General features: G+C 39.3%; 1 protein-coding gene across 2 annotated transcripts in view; it reads left to right on the forward strand.

The window, feature by feature from the left end:
• LOC126418927 (rab GTPase-binding effector protein 1) overlaps positions 1-21728 on the forward strand; it is a 200376-nt gene that overhangs the window by 157714 nt on the left and 20934 nt on the right. For both annotated transcript variants that reach the window (XM_050085958.1, XM_050085966.1), the window contains exons 11-12: positions 3656-3749; positions 12760-12935. In XM_050085958.1, coding sequence (XP_049941915.1) covers positions 3656-3749; positions 12760-12935 — 270 coding nt within the window. The remainder of the gene's footprint in view (positions 1-3655; positions 3750-12759; positions 12936-21728) is intronic.

Below are 21728 nucleotides of genomic sequence, written 5' to 3' on the forward strand. Positions count from 1 at the left end.
TCTGGGATATTCCTCAAGTGTTGGAATCCATATCAAATAGGACTGACAGGGGATATTGAACATGTATAGGGAAGGGCATCATGAATGGTCACAGGTTTGTTTAATCTGTGGGAGAGTGTCACAGAGATACTGAAGGAACTGAATTGGAAAACTCTTGAAGCTTGACTTAAACTGTGTTGAGAAAATCTGCTGACAAAGTTTAAAGATCTTGCTTTAAATGATTATTCTAGGAATATACAACAACTCCCTACATATCAGTCACAAAGGATCATGAGGATAAGAATAGAATAATTACTGCAGTCATACTCTCCACACTCCATACGTGAATGGAACAAGAAGAAACCGTACTAACTGGTACATTGGGATGTACCCTCTGCTTGCACCTCACGATTGTTTGCAAAGTATAGATGTAGATGCAAACAGTGGAAAATCCAGGATGGAATAATGACAGTATTATGAAGAGGGTAGATTTGCTCGCTATATAGTGGAGGTGTTGAGTCAGACAGGCACGCACGTCAGCTTTTGGCCAGAAGGCCTTCTTCTGATGTAGATAACGCGCGCGTGCGCGTTCACACACACACACACACACACACACACACACACACACACAGTGTCTGTGGCTGCTGAGACCAGAGTTTGGCTTAAGGGTTTTAGTAGTCTTTTTGTTGTGCCTGTCCGGGAATCAAAATCTCTGCTATATGGTGAGTAGCAATCTATCCTTTTCATAATATTTATGTACTAGTTTAATTTTTATCACCGTTGATGCCACGTCCCATTGTGATAGTGAGACAAGAAATTAAAATTATAAATAGGGGCATGCAAATTTACAACTGTGATATGGGGCATAAAACATGTTTAACAGAAGATTAATGTTAAATGTGATGTATATATGCAGACTTTGAAGAGACAATTGAAAATTTTTATCAAGAATGGGATTTGAACCTGAGTCTCCAGGTCACTAGGCAGGTGCACTAACTACCAACCACTGTGACTTTGCACAACTGCATTGACTACCCTAGTAGACCCACCAACCCTGGGTTCAAAACCCGACTTTGGTACAAATATTCATGCTTTGCTTTAGTCTGAAATCATAGGTGTTTGAGACTTGAAAAGGTCTCTGGAACAATATAATTTCATTTGATTAAAGCCTCTAATCCTGTGTTTCAACCAGTATCCCCTGTTCCATTCCATGCTGAGGTGAGGTGCTATTCCAATACAGTAGGAGAGCCTCTACAATACTGTTCTAGTTCAAGGGGAATACCAAGCAGACTGAGGCATGAGTGAGAATTTGGATTGAGTAGGAGGCATCATAGGGTAGTCTGTGTAACTGCGCGTAGTCACGGTGTCAGGGTGGCGTAGTGGTTAGCACGTCTGCCTTGTGAGTGGGAGAATCGCTAAGTTGGTCTAAAGCTTCTATTCAGTCTCCTGTTAACCAATCTGGTGTGGCAGGGAAGATACCAAAAGTAAGTTTTAAATTTCACATTTAAGAAATTGTTCAAGCAGGACAACTGTACAAACATACCATCATTTGACCTTTGCACCGAATCCCCTATGGAGGACATAGTAATAAGCATCTCTGGTGTAGAGAAATAACTGAAAGAGTTGAAAGCAAATAAGTCATCAGGTCGTGATGGAAACCCAATTGGTTTTTACAGTGTACTCTATTGCATTGGTACCCTACTTAGCTTGCATTTATTGTGAATCTCTCACCCAGCGCAAAATCCCAAGCGACTGGAAGAAAGTGCGGGTGACTCCTGTATATAAGAAGGGTGAAAGAGCATACCTGCAGAATTACAGACCTACGCGCTTAACATCGGTTTGCTGCAGAATTCTTGAACGTACTCACAGTTCAAATATAATAAATTTCCTTGAGAGGAAAAAATTTCTGGACATGTATCAGCACGATTTTAGAAAGGATTGCTCTTGCGAAGCTCAGCTTGCCATTTTCTCACATGACATCTTGTGAGTTATATGGATGAAGGGCAACAGGTGCATTGTATATTCCTAGATTTCCCTAAAGCATTTGACACGGTGTTGCACTGCCAACTGTCAAAGGCCGAAATACTTATTAGTATAAGCAACTGTTTTGATGCCTAGTCCATTGGAATTTGAAGGTATTCTTCGGCCAAGTTGATTTTCAAAAGGAACTGACCGCCAGCCAACTTTGTGAGCAACTTCCCTGGGCAAGGGAGGGGAAATAAAATGATGACAACTGAAGTAAGACTTGATCCAGCATTTACCACTCTCAAGCACTACTGACTATGGTCCACCCCCTCCCCCCCCAATCTTTATGTATTCTGTGCTTCATGGAAATGCTTGTGGAATATGCACCTTCGTTTAAATATTTAACTTTGCTGGGGACTTAACCCTGCCTCCCTTCCCCACTCATACCCCCTACCCCACCCCCTCCCCACCTTCCACGTCCCCATGTGCCTATTGAGCACTCTTATCACAGAGCCAAACTTCTTGTCGGAAGATCTATTTCATTTTAGTGTATTAAATGTGGTCAGAAAATTTCAGAGTTGGTTTCCTCAAGAATGTTTGAGATTTGTGTCAAAACTGTTTTGTGGGAGTGATATTTGAATGCTGAGCATAAATATTTTAAAAAATTATAAAAATCCAATTGCCATGTGGTCTTCTTTTGAGTAACTGGTGCAGCTGTTAAGGCATTTGTGTCATATCTGAAACGCAGTTTGAATCCGTGTCTTGCCATACTTATTCGATTACTGTGTGTGATATATATTTGTTCTTATTAATCTGTATTATATACAAAACAGTATATTGTTTTGACCACATTCTTCCTATGGACATAAATGTTATCAGTCAGTGCTTACATACATTAATTTATTGGCTGTACTGGTTTTGAGACTCTGGTCCTACCACAGGGCTCCTGAAGTAGACTTGAGGAGTTGCTCACTGTTCCTACTAAGTTCTGATACAGACATTGGCTAAGTGGTATCATCAGCTATGGAAAAAGACTATAGCCAATAAACAAAATTTATGAGCATTGGCTGTCAACGTTTACATTCAGAGCTAATGAGCTCATGGCCCCTGTATTACAACAACATGGCAGCTGTGAAAAATTATCCTATAATGGCAAAAACATTTGACAGTCGGCAACAGAAACCAAAACATTGCATTAAAACAAGCGTTCGGTTCACAGTGCTGTCGAATGTGGAAAAAAAACGCAAATTGGTATTCATAAGAAGAAGAACAACACATAAAATGCAACAGGAGTGTAATATGTAAGAAATTGTCCACGCAACCTGCCACTGATGATGCCTTGCAGAAAATAAAGGCGAAACGTGTATGGCACTAAAATTGTGTTTTATTCAGTTGCTGTCATACGGTCCATAAGTAAAAATTATCAATATACAGTAATATTGCATGCAACTGAGGAAGACAGGACTACAAAAAGTTGAAGATATCCTATAATGTTTTGAGAAAACGCATTACGTGGTTACACCATTTAAAGCTACACATGATCATCTTCATCTATACTTATCTGCCTCCTCTACGAATGAGTAGGTATGGAAAAGCTTCAGGCGATTTATTTGCTTGGAATGTAAATTGTATGTCCTTTTTTTTTTCATATTGATAATTGATATAAATATAGCAGTTTTAAAAAATGTTAATTCAATATTTTCATCAACAGGCTTCAAGCAGAAAATGATAATTTAGTGGGCAAACACACAGCCCACTCAGAACAACTTCAGAATGAAATAATCAATCTGCCTGATAAAGTTGAAGTAAGTTACTTGCTAGCAGTTGTTTGTCATAGATTTAAAAACTCTTGTTGTATTTTACAATGGCAGAACATCATTTGCATATTTTTTCCAGTTTTATTGATATTTGTAAAACAAAAGTACTTCCTGTAGACCAGGCAGTAAGAGTGAAAATATGTTTTTCTTCACTATCTTTGCAACATGTCGTAAAACTTTGCAAATATAACTGTAAAACTAACTTGGGATAGTTCTTAAATTCGGGTGTCAGACATTTAAATAATAATAATAATAATAATGTGTTTCAAATAAAACTTTTTTAATTTTGAAAGTCCACACCACAAGAGATGACAATGTACCTTCACAACAAAAAAATTGTAAAAGTAGTTAGTGAAAGTGCTGTGTGCTAATATCTAACACATATTTGTAGAAGAACATAAAGAATGAAGTAGGGAACAAAAAAATCTTGACTATTGGAGATGCTGTAGAATAAAGCAAAATGTTTCTTGTCTTAAGAAGACTTTTATCACAGTTGTAAAATATGATATAACTGGGGACAGAAAAAAATAGTTTTGTTTTATTGTCACATTCGTTGTTATTTTTTACCACACTTGGTTGTTTTTTTTACCACATTCGGTGCTATTTTTTGAAACATCTAGTATTATTTTTTGCTATATTCATTTTTGTTTTTGCAAATTAGTTAATACCTTTGCCAAATAAGTTTGGTGTATTTATTTCTCAAATTCTGTCATTTTTGCCTCAGTTGGTATCATTTTCAACCAAAGTAAGTGATGTTTTTGGCAAGTACTGTGTAATTTTGTTGCCTAGGTAGGTGTTATAGTCTGACAGATTTGGTGTTATTGTCTGCCCTATTTGTCGCTATTTTTTACCAAATTTGGTGTCATCCCCCCACCCTCCCTCCCAACTGAATTGTGTGTGTCTCTTTTTTGCCATGTTTGGTGCTTTTTAACCAAATTCAATGTTGTTTTTTGCCATATTTGGTGTTATTTATTTTGCCAATTTTAGAGTCTGTTCAGTTCACTTTTTTAATTTAATTTTATTTTTTTAATCAAATTTGAGGTCAATATTTGGCAAATTTCCCATATCTTTTGTCAAATTCTGGGCTATTTTTGCTAATATTGGTGCTATTTATGTCATGACATCGAAGTTGCTTGCGCAGAAAATTAATTGACAGTTAAGATTATAAAAGAACGTCAGCCTTGAGAGGATAAGAAGCAAAAATGCAGTTTTAATACCCAATAACTGTCGGTTACAAGAAGTAGTGAACTACTGTCTTCAGATTTATAACTTTTGTATATGGAAAAACTACAGATTTCATGATGTCTCGTAAAAATTGCCAGTTTCGCATCACTTCACTCAAATTCAGAACTTTTGCTTTGTTTTTTGCATTACCATTTCTGCAAAATTTTCTTGTCCCTAGCTACAACTTGTAATACAGTGACTGCAGAAATAAAGAAATCATAAATCAAAGAAGGCAACTTCTGGCTTGTCCAGAAAGAAAAATGATGGCAGAGGAGTGAGAGCACTGTTAGAAGATGAGTTAGGTACATAAAAAGCAATGCTATTAAAACCTCATCCATAACCAGGTCTGGACAGTAATATATTGCATGTGATAACTGACTCACAGTCAGTGACATTTTGTCACCATGAACATTTTAGTATGAGCACTGCAATAGCAGAACTAAAAGAAAGTGTTTGAAATGCAACCAGAACCTCAGTGTTGCAAAGGGACAGGATTGTTTCAAACTCTTCCACAATAAGTGAAGCAGTCTGCACTATGCCTTTGTATTTCAGAGTTATAAATTTGTTGTTATCCTTGCATTTTTATGCCATGAAATATGAGTTCTAAACTGTGTAATAATTTACTACCATTTCTATCAGACAAAAGTAAAATAAGAACAATATTTTATTCGTTACAGTTCTTTGTAATATCAAATATGGTGCAGCAGCTGAAATAAAACCTGATCAGCATGATCTGCTAGTGCTTCTCCCGTAAAATTTTTAGTGAGAAAATTTTTTACAATTTTTTTCGTCATCTAATATGCCAAAATATTCAGCAAATTCACCTTAATTCACTGTTGTACTAAACATTTTTAAGGGCGGAATCAGTTATATACAATATATAAGATCCTATGTCACACTTCCATGGGCCACACCCAAAATTAATTCTATTTATGTTAATGACTCTATCTAGGATAGCTTGCTGCATTCTGCCCGTTCAAAAGTGCACAATCCTCTCACAAACCGGGTAAATTTAGGGTGCAAACCTATTTTCCTTACTTGTAGAGATTCCTGTTCAGATCGAGGTCCTGTTCTCATCTCTAGAGAAGTCCTGTTTAGTAAATGCTTATTACTAATGACGTACCACCCTGTGTCATCAACGTCATTTAGCTCTGTCTCAGGGTGACCATACACCAGTGCAGTATGGTCCAGTTTTATGACATCCAATAATAATTATTAGGAAAGTGGTGGGATATTGTTAATGACTGTAGCCGATACTGAAAGGTTTGGGGTCTAAATGGATAGTTCAGCTTATTCAGTCAGATTGAAGCTCTCAACAGTATTGGTGGTACACAACACAATAATAATAAAAGCCCAAAAGTGTGGAAGCATGTTTAACCGGAGTGTTGAAGTGGACAGATTATCAACAAAGTCAGTCTGTCCCTGCAAATTCACACATTTTATGTGTCAGTTGACCAGCTAAAACTACACAAGTCCCAACAAATCTCAAAATGGATGCAAAGTTCTTCAAGAAAGGTCGTCAAACAGTCAAAGTTTGGCGCAGCAACTCACTGAATTCTGAAAGTCGCAACTGTGACTAAGTTGTTCTGTGATCAGTTTGATGTACATAGAAAATTTGAGGGTACAATGGGACCTTGATAATCCAATATGCTTGTGGAGCTGTCAATGCCAGATTATCAAATGTCAGACAATGGAAAATCCAGGATGGAATAATGGCAGTATTATGAGAAGGATAGATTGTTACTCACATTATAGTGGAGATGTTGAGTCGCAGATAGGCACAATGAAAAGACTGTCAAACAAGTAAGCTTTCAGCCAAAAAAGCATTCGTCGGAATTGGAACCCCCCCCCCCACACACACACACACACCACGCGAATGCAACTCACACAACAAACATGACAATAGTCTCTGGCCGCTGAGGCTCCATTGGTTTGAAAATATCAGGAACAAGCTAATTAATAAAAATAGTTACCCTGGATTTGGTGCAGTTTAATTAGAACTGCTGTCTTTAGGATACCATACGACACACATCTGACGTCGAGGGTGTGGAATAAGTCAGACTGGAATCTACCACTGATGATTTAGTTGGGGAACATTTCAGATCTACTAACTTGTTTCTTGGATTGAGCTTGTTTTTGACAAAAATTACTTTATATGTTGTGTAAATTTATAAATTTAGAAGTGTTGTATTGTTGGCTATTCGAGTGAACTTCTCAAAAGTGCTTAAGACTTCTGAAGCCTCAGCCCAAGAGATGCAAGTTTTAAGTGTTTCTTCGTCATCACCCTCAGTTTATGGTGCCTCCTGTGGGTTGAGAACAGTTTGTAATGTCAGTCAGTCAGCTCTTCTTTGATAGCTAAATTTCTGTCAGTGTCAATCCTTCGTTAACTTCTCCCGAACGCTCTCAGTTCATTAGTGTTTGCAGAATTTATCACAAATACAATTTCAGAGTGATCAGTTGTTGACACGTCGTCATTTACAATGCTTTCCATCTCGGTTTTTTTGATCGGTGGCTCTGTACATTATTGTATTTTTCACGTGTTTGTTTTTTCTTCTTTTAGGAGAACTTTAATGTGTTTGGAAAACACCTTCACTGTCAGCATAAATTTTTTATATTGCTGTAGTCTATTTGACAGTTGTACAAGTAACTAAATATTGATGCAGTATAATGACTTCATTAAGTAACTGTTAAATAAAACTGCACAGCACTAATGCACTGTAAACATACCATAGGTCTAGTGAATGAAGAGTTGTTGATGGTAGCACATGATTCTGACATTTCTCTAACGCATCCAACTGTACTGCCACGTGCACTTAGCTAAAAATATGGGAAAATTTCTGATTTGTCCTGGACTTCCAGGTTTGCCGGATTATCGAGCGCTGAATTATTTCTGTCTTACTGTATCTCAACCTGCAACTTTGTGAAGTTTTGTAAGTATTACAACTGTACTCACGCTAAATTTTTCTAAGTACTGGAAATCAAAGAAAGTGTTGTGTAACTGAAACATTCAGCCACATGCTACCAAGACTACCAGAGAAACTAGTCACACGTAATTGACAATTGCATCATATCCCTGCACCGCTAATACAAGTATGTCACCGCACTGCTGGAACAAGTGTGTCGCATGCTTCCATGCTTGGGCATTATATTGGGTATGTACATCCTACACGTTAGTAAATAAGCAATTTTGAGCTTTAACCACATAAATTGAAATAATTCTTAAAATGTAACCCATACAGAAAAATTGAAACTATCAGCATATTTGTGATTAGCCTGTATCTCTTGAACCATTGCAACCATTATTAATATTCTTCTGCTTTTGACTTCAAGTGCTTGTAACACTACTGAAAAATATGAGATGTGTTCCAAGTAAGGCCTGAATGAAGCTTCACCCATGCAGTGCTGTCTACCAACTCTTTAGGAAACTTTTGCATTTTTGGTTTGATTCAACAATTGTTTACCAGTCAATGAGAGCAGATCGCAATGGCTGAGACAATCATACATCATGCCAGTTTTGAAGTGTGCTTTGTGATTAGATTTTGCTGGCAAAAGGATCTTCAGCTGCTGAAATCCATCATCAGTCACGCCTAGTGCAAGAAACTGAAATATTGAGTGATAAACAAGTTCAAAAATGGTGTCAAGAATTTCAAAATGGCTGCACAGATGTTTACAATGAACTGTCAGTGGGCTGGTAGGCACAGTAATTGAACCAGGAACATTGTCAGTCACATGAACCGTAAACTTGATAATCCGAAAATGTCACTTGAGCCTCAATGTACAGGATTGTCACTGAACAACTTGGATATCACAAGTGTGTGCAAGATGGGTTCCAAAAATGGTCATTGATCAGCACAAAGAGCAAATAATGCATAGTGGACGACAGTTTTTGGAGCGGAGTGCTGTAGACAAAATGAAGATGATTTGTTTTCCCCACATTGTAATGGGTTACAAGGTATGGCTATCGTACACAAATGCAGAATCAAAACAACAGGTCATGCATTGGTGCCATTCAAGTTCTTCCAAACCAAATAAGTTTAAACAATCTCCATTTTTAAACTGAAAAATGATGGCCAGCATTTTTAGGGGTGGAAAAGACGTCTTTCCGATAGATTTCATGGACCATTGGTCAACAAGTACAAGTGTCTTGTACTGTGAAACGCTAATCAGACTGAGATGACCGATCATAAATCGACGCCACAGGAAACTTTCATCTGGCACAATCCTCCTTCACAACAACACACGCCCTCACACTGCTGCTGAAACCAAGGAGAAGATTCAGGCTTTTTGTTGGAAACATGCACTTGAAAAAGTGCCTGGGTGGACAATGATTTCATAATGAGGATGAACTGAACACAGGCATTACCAGCTGATACAAGTCAAGGCAGAACTTTTTAATTTTTATTTATTTTTTTTAATTTATTTATTATTATTATTATTTTTTATAATGACCAAACAGACCTTAGTTTCGGTAGTTTTGGAATATACCTCATACATATAAATAAATGCTATGAGGTGTGTCAGGAAAGTAATGAGACTAACGATATTGTGAGCGATCTGGCAAAGCTGTGTTGTTCTAGTTGTGTAGGCCAGTGTTTTCACCCCTTCCAGATGCTCAGTCCAAGTTTCACCTCCATACTGCCATCACTTAATTTTTGAGAGTGCCATCAGTGAATTTGTGTTTTTGTTGTGTGTTGCGAAAAAGGAACAGTGGAATTTAGAGCAATGGCCATTACGTTTTGTGTTAAATTTGGGGAATCCTTGAGTGAGTGTGACATTTCTAAAGTTTGAAACATTCCTATGGGAAACATTCCTTTGAGGATAAATTTCTCCCTGGAACAAATCCTGCTGACAAGTGTTTTACAGAGATGTCCTTGAAAGAAAAAGGGTGAACTGAGTGAGACCAGGCATCACAGACAAGTGGATGCTGCATTATGACGATGCCCCATGTCACATGACCATTTCCGTCATGAAATTTTTTACCTTGAAAGGCATTCCTGGTGGTCCATAGCCCTCCTGTTCACCTGATATGAGTCCTTGTGACTTTCTTTTCTTATTGAAATCGAAAAAGTCTTAAAAGTACATCATTTTGGGATTCTGGAGAACATATAAAAGAATGTGACTGACATTTTAAATGTCATACCAGTTAAGCCTTTCAGCACTGCTGCCAAGACTGGGAATGACAACTCCACCAGTGCACAGCTGCCAAAGGGGACAATATCGTTGTTTGAAAAAAATAAAAACTTTGGTAGATGAAAAGTCAGTCTCATTGCTTTTCTCACACACCTCGTATAAGGTCATTTTACAGTATAACAAGCATAGGCTAATGCATTTGCTTGTTCGGATAAGATGTAATTAGTGTATTATATTTTATTGATGGATTTTAATTAATCATGACTGGTGTCTGGAGTAAAACAATTAAATTAAATTACATGGTATAATTAAATATTGCTTGCTCATCTAGATCTAGTGGTTTGTTTTGGGGTGAAATTAATTTGCAATATGAATGTAACATGACTGGTTCCACATCATGATGATTTATCGTACAAAATGATCCATGGAACATGGAACTAACTAACTAATTAATTTTATTTTAGGCACTATTAATGTTCATAATTTGAATGAATTTAGTGATCTTCTATTAACTATAACTAATTGTCTATGCTGTGGTGCTGTTGGGCACCTATTTCATGTGATTCAGGTTAAAATGCTTCACATAACACTGGTTTTGCATATTAAATGAATCTGCTGGTGCATCCACAGTATTCCCGAGTTTGAGTTGCCACAATTTCTGTGGTTTGTTCAGTGGTAGCCATTGGCGCTGTCATGTACCAGCAGAATTTTACCCACTGGCCATCTTGAGTTACATTTAACTCCTGGCTATGGGTGCATTAGCAAGAGGTAGCTCAGAGGGCCCATCCCTCTCGTGTCAAACCCCCCCCCCCCCCCTCCCATCTCCATGTTTACATTGCTTTGGCCATGTGCCAGGCATGCAACCCTTCTCTCTCCAGGTTGTAAATGACGCGGGAAAATCCTGAGAATTTCTTAAATCACAGGGCATTTGACTTGTTTAAAACTTATCACTTTAAGGACCAGCCACTTAGAAGAATTTCGAGCCCAGAAGATCAGATATTTACGTCATTATTTTAAATTTACAGGCACATTTGTGTGATGTATCTTAAAGTATAACACATGCAAAAAAAAAAAAAAAAAAAAAAAAAGAGAGAGAGAGAGAGAGAGAGAGAGAGAGAGAGAGAGAGAGAGAGAGAGAGAGAGAGAGAGACCAATATTGCATGTGAAATCTTAGCCTCTCATGTAGCTTATTAATCTTAGAGACCAATATTATATTATGTGAAACTTTATTTTTTCTTGTAGGTACACTAAGTATATTAATGTAAACCATTAACTTTTCCTCTTTGTGTGTTCATGCTACTTAACTGTAATCTTGCTATTGGCTGACTATAACACGTGTCCTATGCTCTGGGAGGTCGACGGTTCAATCCCGCGTCCGGCCATCCTGATTTAGGTTTTCCGTGATTTCCCTAAATCGCTCGAGGCAAACGCCAGGATGGTTCCTTTCAATGGGCACGGCCGACTTCCTTCCCCGTCCTTCCCTAATCCGATGAGACCGATGACCTCGCTGTCTGGTCTCCTTCCCCAACACAACCAACCATCCTATGCTCTGAATATCTGCTGCCATCGGCTGGCGAGATCACGTGGCATGAGAAGTGATAGGCTTACAGAAGGGCATCGCAATCGCGAATTCAACACCCCGGAACCTGACATGCTGTGTTTGGTGGAATTTGAATTTATACTTTTGTAATACAAAAATATGCAGTGTATATGTTGCTGCACATCAAAGGTCTTTCTAAAACTTCTCTCCTTTTTTTTGCATCGAAGGTCTTTTCAAAGCTTCTCTCTTCCCCCTCCCCCTCCCCCTCCCCCTCCCCCTGAAGTGCCAGTGATGGGAAGTTCTCCGTCAGCATATAAAACGTGAATCATTCAAAAGATAGATAAGTTTTGCAGTTCTGAGGGAAAGTCTGCAGAAAACCTATTGTCACTTAGCACAGAAAAAGTGTATTTTCCCCCAGGACAAAGTACATTTTTTAGCTGGGATATCCGGGAAAAATTCGGGATTTTTTTTCCTTGTCTGCGTATACACCTCCTCTCTCTCTCTCTCTCTCTCTCTCTCTCTCTCTCTCTCTCTCTCTCTCTCACTTAAGTGTCTCACAGTGTTGTGTGAGGGCTTGTCACATTCCATACTATTGAAGTGTCTCCAAAGACTCCTGCAAAATGATTTTTATTAATAGAATTATTTGCCAATAACAGAATTATGGGCCAATTCAGGTGATCACCACCACTATTGTTTCCTCTTATCCGGTTCCTCCCATTAATACCTTGGAGCTTTCATCATCTCATAAATTTTCCTTTTTAATACCTAGATTGGTTTAAGGCAACTTTATCAATTTTACTTACTCTTCAATAGCGTTGTCTTACATTACGCGTGTTCGTGTTAGGATTGTTAACTACCTTTTCCTTGTGTATTCTTAAATCATTAGTCCATACTACAACTATCTATTACCTGCTCTGCAAATCTCCACAAGCCAGGTAGCAATGATCCCTCATTGTCTGCAACATTTCAGATAAAATAATGGGAAAGACATGTTTAACCCCAAATTAGTGATCGCTGGCAGTAAATTTGTTGTCATCAGTAAACTTGGATTATTTATGAAGAATGTTGGTTTTCTATTTTAAATTTCTGCTATCATTGTTACAGGATCTTCAGGAACTCCTGCTAAAATTCCGTGAGGAACTCATTTCAGCTAAAGTAGCAAAGGAGGCAATAGAAGCCAAGGAAAATGTTCTCCGTTGTGAGATACAGTTGTTGCAGGAGGAACAAGGAAGACGAGAAGATGTTGAGAACACATTGAAACAAGACCTAGGTGACATGAGGTATACAATGTGTGGCCACTTTTCTTTTCACATTAAAGCTACATATTTTATGTGCTGATTTATTTGCAAGATGATGGTGTGCTTGTGTGTGAGCACGTGGACACATGTGTTTGCGTGTGGAATATTACAGCTGGTTGATATGCACCTAACCACTTGATTTCTAACTTCTCTCCTATGCTTAATAAATTAAAGGGTATTTTTAGCAAACAATGTACTTTATTCATTTTAAAATCACTGTAAGAATACTAGAGTTTCAAACGCGCAGCTCCAGAATACGGAAACTGATGCGAGTTAAAACTCGGGCTATGTGCTAGGCTCTACCAAGGCCATGGTGAGATAGACCCCCATCAAGACCACAGGTGCAGAGGGGGTGCAAAAACTGCCTAGGTTTTATTTTTATTTAATTAATGAAGGGTGCAATGAGAAGACAATTTAAGAATTACCCAGGAGAGGCTTGTGAGTTCTGTTGCCGCATGTGTTCCTATCTTTTGCCTGCAAGAAGAAGGGGTGAGGAGAGTGAGGCACATAGCCTTGGCAATTCTGGCAGGGGCACATGACCACAGTGGTATTGCTCTGGCTATGGGCCCAAACTCTCTGGTCCTAAACATTGTGTAGATCTGCAGACAGTTGGGCAAGGAAGGGAGAGAGGCAACAGGACTCACTGGGGTGCAGGGAAATGTCTGTCCAGGGAGCCTGTGAGAGCTGGCCCTAAGCTATGTTTTGTTAAGGGGCAAGATGGAGACAGGGAAACAGCTTGGTCATGTCACTGTGATTGCAGCTCCAGGAGCTAAGGGCGTGGAGGAAGCAAGGGGCACCTGACACTTGCCCCTCAGTGCTGGGTGGAGAAAGGAAATCACATTTGTCACTGTGGAAGCATACGCTGATATGAGGGGTGAGAGATGGGTAGTGGCAGGGCTAGGCCTGGCTTCTGGCAGCTTAAAGTAACACTGTCTCTTTGCAGTGGAAACAAGTCTGATTACCTATGGTCTGTCACTCTTACTACATCGAAATCATGTCATAGTCAAACTGTTTGATATAATACTGAAAAAATACACGGCATAAAAATATATTTGAAAATTTTTGGTGGGACCAGGGTCCTCTCGCCCTTACAAATGCAGCACCTCTGTGCCTGGGATTATTTGTTAACTGTAGGAAGCAAAGTAAGCTGCAGAATTTCAAATGAATTGAGGGTACAAAATTAGTGCAATTGAACATGTGTCTCAAACCATCATTTGTTGAGTAATATGTATTTTATATTGCACTGATTTGATAATATAGTTTATAAAAGTGTTCCTGATATTGGTTAGACAGAACTTGATATAAAATACAAAATTTTTGTAGGATTATGTTTGTACTTTAAATTTATTGTTTAGATGGTAGAGAGGAGGATAAATATTTTGCTCAGACTCTTCAGTTTTATAAATATTCCGTTTACCATTCTAAAACTTAAAAATGTTAAAGTGTATACATAACTAAGTTTCTGTTTGTAATTTATTATAAAGAATTATATTTGCCTGTTTTCAGCACTGGGTGTTCAGTAAATTGTCTCTAGGTAACCAGTTTTACCTGGGATTTAAAATTTTATGGTTGATAAGTTGGGTGAGGGAGGTCAAGGAACAGACATATTTATGGGGATTGTATTTGGGATGTTGCATCAAAGACAGTGTATTAGCTATCCCCTGCAGTGACATGCAAAATAAGACCAAATTCAGACTGCTGCCAGATTCAGGAACACTTTGGTATTCAGAGTACATATTCACTGAAGAGCCAAAGAAACTGGTACACCTGCCTAATATCGTGTAGGGCCCCCACAAGAATGCAGAAGTGCCATAGCATGACTTGGAATGGACTCGATTAATGTCTGAAGTAGTGCTGGTGGAAATTGACACAATGAACGCTGCGGGCTGGCCATAAATGTGTAAGAGTATGAGAGGGTGGTGATTTCTTCTGAACAGCACATTGCAAGGCATCCCAGATTTGCTCAATACTGTTCATGTTTTGGGATTTAGGTGTCCAGCAGAAGTGTTTAAACTCAGAAGACTGTTCCTAGAAACACTCTGTAACAATTCTGAATGTGTGGGGTGTCACATTGTCCTGCTGGATGGCACAAGTACATTGAAATGAGCGATGGACATGAATGGATGCAGATGATCAGACAGGATGCTTACATACGTGTCACCTGTCAGAGTAGTATCTAGACGTATTAGGGGTCCCATATCAAACACCAATTGCACACGCCCCACACCAGTACAGAACCTCTACCAGCTTGAACAGTCCCCTGCTGACAAGCAGGGTTTGTGGATTAATGAGGTTGTCTCCATTCCTGACACGTCCATCTGTTCGATACCAGGCAACTTGTTTCCAGTCATCAACAGTCCAGTCCAGTCTCTCAGCTACCCATGACAGAATGTTTACAAAGAGCAACAAAGAACGCCCTCTGTATCAAGATTGATCGTGGCAACAGGGGCAACAGTATTGGTGTATCTTCGTCTTCTCTGCATCAGGGGAAATCACAACATTGGTTACCCCACTGACACTGCGTGATGCTCCAGACGTTGTTACACTGTCTGTGTGGATCTATGTTTGGCTGCAAATGAGCCTATTTTGTGACTCAGGATAAATGATGTAACTGGCATTGAGTGTGGCTCTGTAGAACCCATCACTTTCCTGTTCAAAAGACAGTCATTAGGCTTGTAAAATTAACTTCCAAAACTTACTGGAATTCTGATTTAATCACTCAAAGAGGCTTCTGATATGAATAATTTGAATTTGCGCCAATTTCTGTGTGGAGCTCCAGCGGTGATGATAAGAAAATAAAGATTTCAGCCTTTTCCAGTTTTTTATTTATTTTATTTTATAATACCAAAAATGTTGAGCAATAAATTCCATATTGCGTGAGTTCTAAAACTTTGCTATTTGGTTAATTTCTCCTGTAGGAAAGTTATGTCAAAAAACGGAAATCTTTCACACTTTTCAAAAAACAACCATTTTGTCACTATAAAACACACAGCATCTGAAAATTGGCCAGTGTTACACAAAATTTTATAGGAGAATAGTTGCAGAGCAACAAATTGTGTCTTCAGAAAGACAGTGACTAGAAACCTAGCTCGTAAATAAATATTTCCATTAGTCAGTTATATGGAAATCACATTACTAATGACCAACATGAACTTTCTGCTTTAAATTCAATGAATTTTTGAGTATTCAGTTTTTTATTTTTGTTATTGGTACATAATCCCTAATCTACTTGTTATCATAACAGTAGTTTTGAAAACTATGAAATTAGCAGAATAATGTTATTTAAGTACAAAAAAATTGTTTACAAGGGTATTAGTGAAAAGAAAAATGTTTGGTTTATTAATTGTTGATTTATGATTAAAGAAACTTAAATCATTTAACAGTAAATTGAGTTACATATGTTTATACAAATTAGTGTTACAGTAATACAATGTTACTTCTTTACATGCTTGGAGAATGCGGCTCCTAATGATATTAACTCTGGTTCTTCTGTTTTAATATTCTCAGTGGGATCTCTTCTTCCTTCCATTATTTCACTATCTATATCACATTCATCAATTGGAATGTCAGTTGCAACATTGGTACAGGATTGGCTTTTTCATAGTTTGCAAATGATGGAATACTTAATGTTGTTTTTCTTCTCAGAACAATCTCCATGGCATCCTATGTCGCATGTGCACACCTAAATGATTTTCAACAGATGCACAGTTGCTGCTTCTTTAATAGTGGGAACTGGCAAGAGGCTGAAATTTGAAACCTTCCAGCCCTATTGCAGTGAATTTGGTGGATAGTTTTTCCTATTTTGTACCTGCAAATATGTCCTCAGGTAATGCTGTCAAGGAGCTGCTTCTAGAGGAGGCAAAGAGGCAAGGTTGAATGATTTATTTGGTGTACGTTTTTCAACAGTTTGATACTGAGGCACATTTAATGGCTTTGTTTCATCTTTGCAGTACCATGCTGCTATGAACTTCTGCCCAGCCTCATTGGTCTCATCATCAGTAGCACCAGAATTGCTGAATAACTCGGCTGCTTGCTGTAGGTGGTTGTTCGTCTGCAGTGCCTTGAGAAGTTTGTTTTCCATTACACACAAAAAAAAAAAAGGGGGAGGGGGGGGGGGGGGCAAAAGTCGTGTTGCACCCACTGAAGGCATGTAGGAACATAATGCTATTCAATACTTGAGACAACTTGAACTTTAGATGGCTGTAGACTACATTGCCATGTCTGCCTTTGCCTGGCTTCAGTAGAAAAAAGTTGGAGGACAGTAGAGTTGAAGTAGTCATAATCACAAGAAGGTTGGTGTCCTCCCAAACGGCAACAACACAGCGTGCTGAGTAATGTCAACAGCAGTAGCTACAATTAGAGTATTCACATCCTCAGCAGCTTGCTTAATGTTGAAGTGCTCATGCACACACAACAGCCAACTCCAGCATCTTGGGCTAAAATGCAACGTCACGTGGGATGCAGGCAGCAATCTGGAAGGCGTGGGAAACAGGAAAGGATAGTAGTGTATGATTGGGGAGATAGTTGAATGCTGTCTAGTGGAATGTGCAGGCACTGGACTGCCAACAGGTGCAGTGTGAAAAGGTTGTGGGGCAAGGTGGTGTGTGAATGGGGGGTGGGGGGGGGGGGGGACTGAGAGGAGCCAGGGAAAGACAGGTGGATGGGTTGGCAGAGGGCTACAAATTAACAGGGTGGGAGATGGGAATGGGGAGGAGATGATAGGACAGAGGGGGTGGAAGCTGTTGGGTTGATAGTATATTACCCTAGGTTGAGGCCAGGATAATTAAGGGAGCAAAGAATGTGTTGTAAAGACACATTACCCTAGGTTGAGGCCGGGATAATTAAGGGAGCAAAGAATGTGTTGTAAAGATAACTCCCACCTGTGCAGTTCAGAAAAGCTGGTGGTGGAGGGAAGGATCCAGATGACTCGACTAGTGAAGCAGCCATTGAAATCAAAGTGTGTTATGTTCAGCTGCATGTTGTGCCATTGGATGGTCTACTTTGCTCTTAGCCGCAGTTTGGCCATGGTAATTGATTACCTATTATGCCCTGTATTGAGGGATATCCTACCTGATATACTTCCCATCCCTCCTAAAGTGGTGTTCTGTCAGCCACCCAACTTCAGCAATATTGTAATCCATCACTAAACCAGTCCCAATCCCAACCCCTTGCCACAAGGACCATATACCTGTGGAAGACCCAGGTGCAAAATCTGCCCAGTCCAACCACCCAGCACTTCCTATTCCAATCCGGTCACAGGTTTATCCTACCCCATCAGGGACCAGGCCAACTATGAAAGCAGCCATGTCATTAACATTTCTGCTGCAATCGCTGCATAGCTTTTCATATTGGTATGAATACTAACCGGCTGACCACCAGGATGAAAGACAAAAGATTATTCTGTGGCACAACATGCAGCTGAACATAAAACACTTGATTTCAGTGGCTGCTTCACTAGCCAAACCGTCTGGATCCTTTCCTCCAGAACAAGCTTTTCCGAACTGCGCAGATGGAAGTTATCCTTACAACACATACTCCTCATCCTTAATTATCCCAGCTTCAACCTTCAATAACATACTGTCCCCACACCCTCCACCCAACAGTTTCCACCCCTTCTGTCCTGTCCTGTCCTGTCCTGTCCTGTCCTGTCCTGCCATCTCCCCTTCATTCTCACCTTCCACCGTGTATATTTGCGCCTTCTGCCGACCCATCCACCCGTTTTTCCCGCATCCTCTTGTTTTTTGCTCCTTTTTCCCCCCACCTCCTTGCCTCTCAACCTCCTGATGCTGTGTCTGTTGGCAGTGTAGTCCCTGCACATTCCACCAGACAACATTCATCTCTCTCCCCAATTGTACGCTACTATCCCCACACCTTCCAGATTGCTGCCTGCATCCCATGTGGTGTTGCATTCTGGCCCGAGATAATGGAGTTGTCGTGTGTGTGTGTGTGTGTGTGTGTGTGTGTGTGTGTGTGTGTGTTTTACTGGCAAAGGCTGTGGCCAAAAGCTACATGGGAGTGTCTTTTAATCGTGCATGTCTGCAACTTGATGTGACTTCTTTATGGTAAGTAGCAATCTATCTTTTCCTCCATTGTTGATATTCCTATACGGAGTTTCCGTTGTTTGATTCTGTTTCTTCTTTGATATTTCACAGTTTGATGCTCTACAACCATTTAAAATTTTGCATCAATTCCATCATTTCTCAGATACTGCATATGTTTAAGCAATGAAACAGGTTTTATGAAACATGGGAAAAATTGCTGTTTTCTGGCATGTCTTTTCTGTATGAAAAGTTGATCAAATAGTAGAGTTCGTGTACCCAATCAATGCAGAACTTAATGCCCCACATTTCTGGTAACCTTAGATTTTTTGTAGGTAAAAGCTTAGTTTGGTGAAGGGGGAAGTCTGAAATTTGTGTGTGTGGGGCGGGGGGGAGGGGGGGGGGGGGTCCTTTTTTTCTCCTCCAGAGATGAAGCTCCACTCAGAAAACAGGACAAATTCAGATTATTCATATCAGAGACCTGCTTGAATCATAAAAACAGTTTCCAGAGTTCCACTAATTTTTGGAGGACAGAACACCGGTTTTCTTGGCCTATCATGGGATCCTGACAAATGCCTCAGAAGGGCACAGGCAGATGCTGTCAAACTTTGATACATACTGGTAGCTGTGTCTCCTTCCTTTCATCTTCTATTTCTTCTTCTTCTTCTTCTTCTTCTCCACTCTCTGTCTCTCTCTCTCTCTCTCTCTCTCTCTCTCTCTCTCTCTCTCTCTCTCTCTCTCTCTCTGTCTCCTGATTGGTTTGATGCAGCCTGCTACGAATTCCTCTCCTGTGCCATCCAATCTTCCAATCTCTGCCTTCCTGTACACTTTTTACCCTCTACAGCTCCCTCTAGTACCATCAAAGCTATTCCCTGATGTCTTAACAGATGTCATATCACCCTGTCCCTTCTTCTTGTCATTGTTTTCCATATTTTCCTTTCCTTGCCCATTCTGCGGAGGACCTCCTCATTCTTACTTCATCAGTCCACCTAATTTTCAACATTCTTCTACATTTATACTCCTCCAGCCACCCACCGGTGTTTCAGTTTTCACAGTCCTTGTTTCACTACCATACGGTGCTGTGCTCCAAATGTACATTCTGAGCAATTTCTTCCTCAAATTGATGCCTACGTTAGATACTAGTAAACTTCTTTTGACCAGGAATGTCCTTTTTGCCAGACAAAGTCTGCTTTTTTTGCCCTCCTTTCTCTGTGTCTCATGGGTTATTTTGCTGCGTAGATAGCAGAAGTCCTTAACTTCAGCTACTTCGCAATCACCTATGTTGATGGTAAGTTTCTTGTTCTTTTCATTTCTCCTACTTCTCATTACTTCATTTGTTCTTTATTTCCCCATCCGTATTCTGTACTCATTGGACTGTTTGTTCCAGTCAACAGATCGTGTAATTTTTCTGCATTTTCAATAAGGATAGCAATGCCATCAGTGGATCTTATCACTGATATCCTTTCAAGTTGAATTTTAATCCCACTCTTGAACCTTTGTCATTGCTTCTTTGATGTAAAATTTAGTAGCAATGGTGAAAGACTACATCCCTGTCATACACATTTTTTAATCTCAGCACTTTGTTCTTCTCTTCCAGTGTTATTGTTTGCTGTTGGTTCGTGTACATATTGTTTATCACCCATCTTTCGTTATAGCTTACCCTTATTTTTCTTAAGAGTTTGAACATCTTGTACCATTTTACATTGTTGACTGCTTTTCCAGGTCGACAAATCCTACGAACTTTCTTGATTTTGCTTCAGTCTTGCTTCCATTATCAACTGTAACGTTAGAACTGCCTCTCTGGTGCCTGGGCATACCTTTCCTAAAGCCAAACTGACAGTCACATAAGAGATCTTCAGTTTTCTTTCCCATTCTTCTGTGTATTATTCTTGTCATCAACTTGGCATGAGCTGTGTTATGATTCTTGCACTTGTCGGCCCTTGCAATTCTTGGAATTGTATTAATAATGTTTTTTCAGAAAGTCTGATGATAATTGGGAGTCTCATACATTCTAAAAACCAAAGTGAGTAGTTGTTTTGTTAATTTTTCCCCTATGATTTTAGAAATTCTGGTGGAAAGTTGTCTATCCCTTCTGCCTTATTAAGTCTTAAGTCTTCCAAAGCTCTTTTAAATTTTGGTCCTAATACAGGATCCCCCCTATCTTTTCCCTATTGACTCCTGTTTCTTTTTCCATCACATTATTAGACAAGTACTCCTCTTCTTAGAGGCCTTCAGTGTTCTCATTCCAGCCATCCACTCTCTGCTCTGCATTTAACAGAGAATGCCCATTGCACTCTTAATGTTACACAGTTGTTTTTAATTTCACCAAAGTTCATATTAATTTTTCTGTATGCCGAGTCCTCCTTCTGACAATCATTTCTTTTTCGGGTTCTTCACATATTTTGTGCAGCCATTTCAACTTAGCTTCCCTGCACATCTTATTTACTTCGTTCCAGAGGACTTGTATTTCTGTATTTCTGAATTTCCCTGTACATTTTTGTGCTTCCTTCTTTTGTTGATCAGCCATGATTTCCTTGCAGTTAGCTTCCTTTTTCGTAAGCTTTTTCTTTCTAACTTCCATTAATCCCATTTTTAGAGATGTCCCTTCTTCAGCTGAATTGCCTACTGAGCTATTCATTATTGCAGAATCTATAACATCAGAGAATTTCACGCATACATCTTCATTCCATAGTATTTCCGCCTTCCACTGCTTCGCACATTGAATCGTCCTGACTAG

This window comes from Schistocerca serialis, chromosome 1 (genome assembly GCF_023864345.2).
Source record: "Schistocerca serialis cubense isolate TAMUIC-IGC-003099 chromosome 1, iqSchSeri2.2, whole genome shotgun sequence".
NCBI lineage: Eukaryota > Metazoa > Arthropoda > Insecta > Orthoptera > Acrididae > Schistocerca > Schistocerca serialis.